Raw genomic sequence first — 11,656 nt, forward strand, 5'->3', positions numbered from 1 at the left:
TGGCTGCAATCATCTAGTCGTACATGGTCGACATTTGTCTCCAATCGTGTTGGCGATATCCAACAATTAACCACTATACAAGACTGGCATCATGTATCCAGTCAGGACAATCCAGCTGATCTTTTATCCAGAGGCATATCTCCGGCTGCATTGCCACATGCGCATCTTTGGTGGTCGGGGCCCGCTTGGCTGAAACTTGACAAGGGGCAATGGCCTTAATTTCCATTCACTATCAACAAATGAGATATACCTGAATACAAATCTTCTGCTATCACATCAGCTACTGCTACGCTGCCATACTTTGATATTTTCGAGCGTTTCTCAAGTTTCATGAAACTTGTTCGAATCGCAGCATACATCTTTAGATTTTTCAACAAATTAAAACAAAGAATCAAGCCTGATCAGGAGCTACAATCTGCTAACAATAAAACTCTTGTCATAACTCCTGATGAAACGGACCACGCCATCAAGATTTTGTTGAAAATAGTTCAAAGACTGCATTTTCCTAAGGAATTGGACTCGCTTTCCAGACAACAAAATCTTAACAAAAATAGCCCAATCGTACGATTAAATCCGTTTATCGATGCAGCAGGAATTCTGAGAGTAGGAGGTCGACTCAAATTATCGCATCTCCCGTACAATGCCAAATATCCAGCTCTATTGCCTGGAAATCATCCGTTTTCTCGTCTCATCATCATACACGAGCACGAGAAACACTTTCATGCAGGGCCCCACGCCACGTTATCTGCTGTTCGACAAAATTATTGGCTCATAGCTGCAAGGGACGTTGTACGACAAATTACTCGCAAATGCATTGTTTGCTTTCGAAGCTCACCTAAGATGGCATCCACGCTAATGGGGAACCTTCCCGAATCCAGGATCACAATTCCCGAGCGTCCTTTCGAAAATTGCGGAGTCGACTACGCGGGTCCTCTCTACTATAAAGAAGGCTTAAGAAAAACTTCTAAGCTATTAAAATGTTATATTGCAATATTTGTTTGCTTCGCCTCAACAGCTGTTCACATTGAACTAGCAACTGATTTATCCACTAAAGCATTTCTTAATGTTTTAAAGCGTTTTATTTCTAGACGAGGATGCCCAACTATCATTCATTCGGATAATGGCTTAAATTTCAAAGGAGCTCAAAGAGAATTAAACGAGCTAGCCGCATTGTTCAAAAATCAAGAAAGCCATCAACAGATTATTAACTACGTGTCCTCTAAAGGAATCAGATGGCGCTTCATACCCCCTAGAGCGCCCCATCATGGTGGACTATGGGAAGCTGCCGTCAAGGGAGCCAAACGTCATCTCTATCGAGTTACTAGAGAGGCGCATCTAAGATACGAGGAGCTAGAAACACTAGTTATCCAAATTGAAGCGATTCTTAATTCGCGTCCTCTCACACCCGTTTCATCTGACGTGGCCGACCTTACGCCACTTACTCCAGGTCACTTCGTAATCGGAGCACCATTGACATCGTACCCTGAACCATCATTGGAAAGAATCCCGATTACTAGGCTCTCTCGTTGGCAACGGGTGGAGCAAATACGTCAACACTTTTGGCAAAGATGGTCAAAGGAATATCTGCATTATTGCCAGCAGCGAAATAAGTGGACAATTAAGGAAAATCCATTACATGTCGGACAGATGGTCCTTCTAAGAGAGGATTCTGCTTCGCCTCTTTCTTGGCCTCTCGCTAGAATCGTCGAATTACATCCCGGTAATGACAACATTGTTCGTACAGTCACAATTCGCACATCGTCTGGCATTTATAAGCGTCCCATTACACGATTATGCGTTCTTCCCTTTGACAGTAACTAAGCTCGTATCATTTCATTAATCTACACTATTATTTTGTACTTTTGAATTGCGTAAACATAACATTATTTGTTGAAAGCCGAAGCTTTCAAGGGCGGCGGTTTGTACGCGCTATGCACGTTTACACTTTTGTATTTTCGCTCGCTTTGCCACGCTCCCTCCTTCTGAAAAGAGCGCTACCTGCGTTCCCCTTCTCCTCCGCGTTCGCTTATCAGCGTTCGTTTCTGCGTTCGTTTGCGTTCGTTCGCTTCCGTATCTGTTCGTTCGCCACTTCCGTCTTCTTCTTCCTAGTTCGTTTTCGTCCAAGCATGCAGCAGCATGATTTTTCTTTACGCTTATTATATAGTCGTTTAAGTTTGCACTAGTTCACCTTCTGTGTTCTACGCTTGTCAAGCATGCACATGCATGAGTTTAATAAGAATAAATAAGTATCATTATCAACTATGTTTTCGTGTTGCTTCTTGCCAACACTGGTCCTTCGAGCATTATCACACGCTGCATCAAGCATAGCCAATTAATACTTGAGCCACAAGGCTTTCATAAGAGAAAATAGCGCTACACATAGCGCATAGAGGCACATGCCCGCACATGAGTCTTCTAATAATTCAATGTCTTTCATGTAATTTAAACCTTTTCTTTGTTCTTTTATATGTATTACTTCTGAAATAACCTTTTATTGTAGTTATGTTCTATATCCATGATTATCCCAATCAAAAGTATGTTTGGACTGAATAATATGTTCAGAAATCACTAAATGCTTAGAAGAATTTGAATCATATGTTATGTTCTAAGTCTAGTTTGCAGTTGTCTTCTTGTTTGTCCAACGTATCTCATATTCCTTACAATTTATTTTATAAACCACATGGCTTTTGTAAATGTTTTTTTGTTGTCTTTTTTTACCTTAATAATTGAACGGTAAGTAATTGATTTAACAGATCTATTGATAAATGAAGTGGTTTTTTCAGAAATATCTTTTACATATATGGAATCACCAAGAAATCTTTCTTTTTTATTTTGTTTTTTGTAAATCTGTTAACATCAATTGTTTTATTTTCAACTGACAAATTTTTCTATAGTTTATGGCAATAAAAATATATTTAAGAGGATAACCGTTGTTAATTAGCATGTTTACACAATTCTATATTTTCTTGTAAATGAAGGATGTGACAATAGAATAGCTGTATTCAATAAACCAAAAATGGTTCCTATTTTTTAGCAATTTGGATGGTTTGAGCGAAAGGTAAATAACGTTCTGAGAAGGTATTTTTGTAGTACCAATCTATAATTATTTTGTTATCCTTTATAATCAACGAAATGTCCAAAAAATGTTTTTCCTATTATCTGGCTATAATAGGCATTGAAAACGATGAGATTTTATTGAAGATTCCGCTAATATTCCAAAAGAAGAATTTATGAATACCAATTTCAATAGGCAAAAACCACGGTTATTCTCTTGAGTACATTTTTATTGCCATAAACTATAGAAAAATTTGTCAGTTGAAAATAAAACAATACAGATTTACAAAAAACAAAATAAAAAAGAAAGATTTCTTGGTGATTCCATATGTAAAAGATATTTCTCAAAAGGCCACTTCATTTATCAATAGATCTGTTACATCAATAAGTTACCGTTCTTCAAAAAAAGACAACACAAAAAAACATTAACAAAAGCCATGCGCAGTGTTGTGCATAGATGATTTTAAAATTAGCTAGATAAAGATAAGATGAAAATTTGGAAATTTATCTTAGATAAGATAAAGATGATTACATTTAAATTAATCTAGATAATATAGATAAATTTATCTGACAATTCATCTAAAAAATTCCAGATAATTTTTTATTTTTAAGACTATTTATAAATTAAGAATCAGTTTTTTCTCAAAATAATTAAAAAATCACGGTGGTCCTCGATTGAATTCAACCCTGACTTTCCTGCACCTCTGATTTTCCTTCTGGAATTGGTTTTGGAACATTTCAGGACCATTTTGCAATAAATATTAAAATCGAAGAGTGAGCACTTTTTTTTAAATCGAGTTTTTAAGTTTTAATCCATAGTTTCAATATAATCATTTCAAGCGTACATGTGGAAGGTAATTAAGTACTGAACGAAATGTAATTATTGTATATATTTTCTTCGAATTAAATATATATGTAACAAATAGCAATTAGTTAATTGAAACTAAAATATAAAATGAAGAACTTACTATACTTATATATTTATGAACGCATATAACACGTAACCGCGCGATTGTTTACGTACAAAAAAAAACACACACACACACACACCACCACACCCATCCACACATACTCACACATACACATACAGGCACACGCACAAACGCATGTAAATATATAATTTTAAAAAATATGCAAAATAATTAAAATTCGTTCACATTGAAACATAAAAACTCGATTTAAAAAAAAGTGCTCACTCTTCGATTTTAATATTTATTGCAAAATGGTCCTGAAATGTTCCAAAACCAATTCCAGAAGGAAAATCAGAGGTGCAGGAAAGTCAGGGTTGAATTCAATCGAGGACCACCGTGAAATATTAAATTTTACAATTTTAATATGTAGATAATACTTCGTTTGTCTCTTACAATGTCTCTCACAATTTTCAAAAAAATAATGAAGAACACATAAAAATTCTATACAGTCCTTTTCCTCTATATTAGTTGCATGAAAGCAAGCATGTCATAATCATTACGGTTATGAATAATAGTGTATCTTATAATATTAATAATAACATTCTTTTAAATATAGTGAAAGACACAGGTCAAAAACTTTTTTCGATTTCGGATTAGTGTCATCCATGAATCGAGCATCGCGCACTACGATAAAACATCAACGAAGTGAGAAGTAGGAACAGTAGAGCGTAAATACCGACACGATACATTTCGATTTCGAGCAAAAAAAAACACCGACTTTGGGCAGCTCTGGGTTAATCAATCAGAATTGAGTGTCCTAGTGCAGGAATAAAAAGATCACTTGAGAGCAATGTGAATGATTATATATGCTATATTAGATGCACTCACTCTCTTCCTGAGGCTGAAAATTTTTCTGTAAACATTAACTGCATAGAAGAAAAAATTATAATATTTTCACATTTTTAGCAATGTAAAATATGAACCAAAGTATCTAAACATTATTCTAGATAAAGATGATACTTTTTTTCATCTAAAATGCAGATAAAGATAATTAATATTTTTATTATCTAGATAAAGATGAGATGGCATCAAAATTTCATCTAGATGATCATCTAGATAATTTTATCCAGATAAGATCGAACACTGGCCATGCGGTTTATAAAATAAATTGTAAGGAATATGAGATGACATACGTTGGACAAACAAGAAGACAACTGCAAAAGAACATAATATATGATTAGATTATTCTAAGCATTTGGTGATTTCTGACATTATTGAGTAACATACTTTCGATTGAATTAATACAATTACATTTTATTCACGTTTTGACTTTGATTAACCTTTAGACAATGAGATTCTCGTAGAGAGACAAATTTCCGTTATAATCAAAATATAATTTTTGGACATATTAGATCAGAGCTATATTGTTTCCGAATTGATGGAAGAGATTTATGACAATTGAAATAAAGAATGTTGTAGCTGATTTTTGATAGTTATTGAGTTGACATTCCAAATGTATTTTATAACCGTAAATGTTGTATAATATTATTACACTGAAGAGACTGCGAGTCAAAACGTTTGTTATTTTTATAAATATTATTATATTAAATATCTATTATACTGAATAATAATATTATATTGAAATCTAATTTTTTGCTCGTAATTGATCTTATCTAAAATTATATTTTTTTTAAATTTATCTATTTTTATAGAATAGAACAGGCGGTTCTTTAATTTTGTATAGACTATATAATAATAAATAGTGGACACTTAAAATGACTATTGAATAAATAAGTAATTTTATATTATATACATTTATATTTTTAAATTTCTCAAATATTTTAATTATTATCTATGTGTGTCCAAATTTTGGGGTAATAATAAACATTTCTAGAAAAAAATTAAAGATAAAAATGTTTATTTTTGAAAAATTATTACATTGTAAAGGTATAAAATAGAACTAATTATTGGGGTTTTGAATACAGTTGTCTTTCTATTACTGTTCATGTAAGGTCCCGCGCACAATTGAGGAAACAAGTAACCTATCAGAAACCGTATATTTCTGTGTAACTGGTATCTGATATAGGCTAATATCTTATCTATTTCTGTTCCTCTATTGTACGCAGGGCCTAATGATATTAATAATGTATCAATAACTTTTGTTTAGTATCGATGTTTGCAAATAATAATAATAATATTGAAATTTTGTTTTAGCGAATCAATCAGGCGGTGCATCGCTTGATGCAGAAGAAGAGGCGCAAGGAGCGAAAGCAAATGTATGCCAGCAGTATGTACGTACAACCAACGTGCACACCGCCGGTATACACGATGCCTGGACCGGTAGGATATGTGCCACCAACGGAGTACGCTGCCACCATACCATCTGCACCTTACTCCTCATTGGCAGGATACATGCCGGCACCAACGGGGTACGTCCCGGCACCGACGGAGTATGTCCCGGCACCGACGGGATACGTGCCGGCACTGACGGGATACGTGCTGGCACCGACGGGATACGTGCCGACACCGACGGGATACGTATCGGCATCTACGGGATACGTGCCGGCACCGACAGGATATATGCCGACACCAACTTATGGCTACAGATTATAAAATAGAATTAAGTATAATATAAATAAAAGTATAAATAAGTAAAAATAGTAAGTAAGTAATAGTATAGTAATAGTATAGTAAGTAAGTAAGTAAGTAATAGTATAGTAATAGTATAGTAATAGTATAGTAAGTAATAAGTATAAAAGATGTGCCGGCACCAACTTATGGCTACAGATTATAAAATAGAGTATAATATAAATAAAAGTATAAATATAATATAATTAATATAAAAAATAAGCATACAAAAAAGTAAGAAGTAATAAATAATAAGTATAAATAAGTAAGTATAGTAAGTAATAAGTAAAAATAGTAAGTAAGTAATAGTATAGTAATAGTATAGTAAGTAATAAGTATAAAATATTAGTATAATTTTAATTTTTATAATTTTATAGTTTGTATAAAAATATATCTTTTTTTTTCATTCATTATTTGTAATATTTTTATTACATAATAAAGCCAAGTGTAATTTCCTTATTATACTCTCGATATTTAAAAACCATAAAATAATGTATCCGAGGATCAAGTAATTGAGAGTCAAACGTGGAATATTTATTCTTTAAAAATATTGAACGTTTTGACTCTACTTTGGAGTCATCTTCAGCATAATTAATCTCTGTACTCCTCCGAATGGTTGAAACAAAGTCACCATTTGCAAGTCAAATTTGCAGATCTGATGTGCGATCTCAAACTTCAAAGAAAAGTCATTACAACAATATAATTTAGATTAAAATTCACAAAATTATAACTTTAAAAATTAATACGTCATTCTTATAAAATAATAAAAGTTATCTCATATAAGCATAAAACAAACATAAAAGATAACTTTTATTATTTTATAAGAATGACGTATTAATTTTTAAAATTATAATTTTGTGAATTTTAATCTAAATTATATTGTTGTAATGACCTTTCTTTGAAGTTTGAGATCGCACATCAGATCTGCAAATTTGATGGTGACTTTGTCTCAAACATTCGGAGGAGTACAGAGATTATGCTGAAGATGACTCCAAAGTAGAGTCAAAACGTTCAATATTTTTAAAGAATAAATATTCCACGTTTGACTCTCAATTATTTGATCCTCGGATACATTATTTTATAGTTTTTATTACATAAATACAGACTCTCGCCTCTGACTTGACTTTGTCATCAGGGTGTCATTTCATACATATGTTTTTGTCGTACGACAAATGTGTGCAGGACAGAGACGTCTTCGGATTTCTGTATCCTATAGCTAATCAATAAGTTTGAAAAATTTATTGTACGACAAAAACGCACAAATGAAATAGCAGCCTCTGGCATTCCACAATCCCGGATCTACAATAAGTGTGGAACACCATCCTGACTCAGATTCCAGACTCATGAATAAAAATTAATCGGCAACGCTAACTCGAATTGTCAGAGTCTACAATGGTTGCGTTTAGTAGAAGAAGCAGCTTTGCAATTGTTGTAAAATTCTTGAATGTGATTGGTTTGTACTTTTAGATCCAGAAGAAGTAAGAGCAATCATGTAGAATGTTACAACAGTTGCAAAGCTGCTTTTCCTGCTGAACGCAGTTATGGATGCATCCAGAAGTACGATCACTGACTGAGTGCTCAGTGCTTTTGTACTTGCTTTTGGTCTATATATTTTTAGATGTAATGAAATATGCTAATCTCAGATAAAAAATCTCAGTGAGCGATTGTGCTTCTGGATGCACCTAATATGATTACGACTTTATTATTTTGTCCCCTCCTTTCTTTCCTCTTCCTCCCTGATAAAAAGAGTTGATAGAGAACGATAGAAAAATCCTATCATGTTTTGAATACGGAATCTGATTAGTAAATTCACTAATTTGAATCAAATCTTATAGAAATCTTGCATAAATCTTATAGAATTTTATAAAATACGATAGAATTCATAGCCGATCAATCGTGATGATCGCGAAATCGATGATAGAAAATAATATAAATGTATATAAAACAATACAAATTGATAGAAATGCTATTGTTCTTTCGTTCTTTATCAACTTTTTTATCAGGGAATTTTATACATACATAAAATTTGTCCATATATGTTCATATACATTTTTGTAAAATAATTTTTTACTGTAAAAAAAATGATATTTACGAGAAAATATTAAATATAATTGAAGGGATAATTTTCGCATTATTTGTTTTAGAAAAAAAAGTTTGGAGAAATGTAAAAAAATTGCTCATACATAATTATGTTTTTATATATAATTGTGTATAAACATTTCTTTTACATTTATCCAAACTGGATTATTTCTAAAACAGATAATACGAAAATTATCCCTTCAATTTTTTTGTTTTCTCATTATTATTTGTCATTTTTATTACACTAAAAAGTAATTTCGCAAAAGTAAAAAGGATGTATATGAATATGTATGGACATATTTTATGTATAATTATGCATGTTTATGAATATTATGTAATTACATATTCATAAATGAAGAATTTTTACAGTAAAAGATAATGTATATATTTGTTTCACGTCAATTTATTGCACCATATCACCAGTTCAAACAGTGTAGAAATAAAAACAGATTTTGCCCGTTTCCACCAATGTGGATCTCTCGATTTTCTGTCCATCTTTTTCTAATTTATAGAACTTGAAAAAGACGAAGAGCAAATTGAATCTGCATTGGTGGAAATGGGCACTAATGACATACTGGACTAAACTTATGATGCTTTTGAACGCAGCCTGTAGCAAACAATTTGTGGTGCCATCTGTCACGACAAGCGGCAACTAACTCAATGCTACGTTGTGCTCAACATCTCACGCACACTATATTACGCAGTCACACGGACGTGTCAATTTTTGTATCGTAAATTCATCGCGATAAAGTGTTTAATCCTAATTATAAGAACTCGACGTTGTTTGTTCGTGCAAACTACGTATCTGTAGACTACTTTCACGTAAGAATAGATTGCATAGCTTTCATATCAAGCAAATATTTTCACGACTTGACAGCTGAGACGCCATGTCACACTACGAAATGGTAAAAAAGGCATCAATTTTAAAATTTTTAGTCATTCTCGACATAAACACCACCTCACAGATACGTATTAATGCGTATACCTTAATTCTGTAAAAGAATTTTCGAATCTGTGAATGACAAAAAAAGTATTTACGATACAAAAATTACACGATTTTGTCGGTAATACAGACCTGCTTTAGGATCCCCTTAAGTGACATTGACGTTCCTTTGAAGGTACAGTTCTTATTACAACTTGGTGAAAAATTTGGTCTTCCTATAAATGGATACAATAAAGAAAGAACAATTATTGAATTTATTAAGCATATTGAGGGTAATATTAGGGGCCGTCCTGATAATATTGTCAATTATGTCAGAAATAATTCTATTCCCATTCTTAATAGACTTCATAACAATTTTCCTTCACCAAGTTTTATTGAAAAAAATATTTTAGAATGGTTACAATTATGGCTTAACAAAAATACACAAAGATGGCTACCCATTGAGAGTTATTGTTTCCTCTATTAACAATCCATTATATTACCTTTCCCTTTTCCTACACAACATAATTAATGGTAGCATACCACCAGCTCCTAGCCATATCAAAGATAGTTTCCACTTAGTTAACAAATTAAGAGGTACTCATTTTGATTCTCATTATGTACTAGCTTCATTAGATGTTGTTTCGCTTTTTACAATCAAAAAATTTATAAAGGAACATCCTAACGTTCTTATTACTAATGCCGACAAAGGTAATGTTACTGTTTTACTGAATAAAGATTTTTATATATCAAAGATGGAATTGATTCTATCAGACACTAATACTTACGAAATTGTCGATAAAGATCCAACTAATAAATTGACTCAAAATTTACGTACATTACTTACAAGGTGGAAGAGCAATGGTTTTATTGATAAATTTACATATAGCAAACTGCTTACAACCGATGGTATTATTCCGAGAGCTTATGGCTTAACAAAAATACACAAAGATGGCTACCCATTGAGAGTTATTGTTTCCTCTATTAACAATCCATTATATTACCTTTCCCTTTTCCTACACAACATAATTAATGGTAGCATACCACCAGCTCCTAGCCATATCAAAGATAGTTTCCACTTAGTTAACAAATTAAGAGGTACTCATTTTGATTCTCATTATGTACTAGCTTCATTAGATGTTGTTTCGCTTTTTACAAATATTCCTTTTAATTTAGTTATGGATGGCATAGATAAAAGATGGTGTCACATTTCTCCTAAGACTAAGATTCTTAAAAATGAATTCATCATTGCTGTTAGCCTTGTCTTAAATTCAACTTTTTTTACTTTTAATAGTAAATTTTATAAACAAATTTTTGGTACTCCAATGGGCTCACCTCTTTCACCAATATTAGCGGATATAGTAATGCAGGACTTAGAAGAATAAGCTGTTAATTGTTTATCGGTACAAGGTACAACCATTGTTCTATTATAGATATGTTGATGACATTGTTCTTGCTATTCCGTCTGACAAAGTTTATGACACACTTAATATCTTCAATTCTTTTCATGGAAGATTACAATTTACTATGGAGATTGGCAGTGATAACAGATTAGACTTTCTTGACATTACTATTATTATTGATAATTGCAGAATTATTTTTGACAACTTTCACAAAAAAATATTCTCAGGTAGATTCCTTAATTTCCACTCAAACCATCCTATTAATCATAAAAAAGGCATTATTATTAGTTTTATTGACAAAATTTTACTTTTATCACATCCTCGGTTCCAACAAAATAATATAACAGAAGCTATTAAAATTTTTTTAAACAATTCCTATCCTCTTTCTCTTATATTTTCTACGATTGAACAAAGAATTAAATATCATATACATAATAAACAGATCATACAGAATTTTCATGTGAAAGATAAATATTTCACAATTCCTTACGTTAAATCCATATCTGAAAGTTTCCTTCCTATTTCCAGCATGTTTCAATGTAAATTAGCCTATTCAATTTCTAACACCTTAAAAAGTTTTATTAAAAGAGGTAAAGATAAATTAAAACATTTTTCTAATAACAATGTGATTTATAAGATTACCTGTGATGATTGTGAAG

General features: G+C 32.1%; 1 protein-coding gene across 1 annotated transcript; it reads left to right on the forward strand.

Annotated features, from left to right (window-relative positions):
• Positions 1–330: 330 nt before the first annotated feature.
• LOC108775725 (uncharacterized) lies at positions 331–6,578 on the forward strand. Its single transcript, XM_018542175.1, has 2 exons — positions 331–1,734; positions 6,180–6,578. Exons 1-2 carry the CDS (start codon positions 331–333, stop codon positions 6,576–6,578), a joined length of 1,803 nt encoding a protein of 600 aa, XP_018397677.1.
• Positions 6,579–11,656: the final 5,078 nt, after the last annotated feature.

The sequence above is a fragment of the Cyphomyrmex costatus genome, unplaced genomic scaffold, assembly GCF_001594065.2.
Source record: "Cyphomyrmex costatus isolate MS0001 unplaced genomic scaffold, Ccosl1.0 scaffold3076, whole genome shotgun sequence".
NCBI classification, from domain to species: domain Eukaryota; kingdom Metazoa; phylum Arthropoda; class Insecta; order Hymenoptera; family Formicidae; genus Cyphomyrmex; species Cyphomyrmex costatus.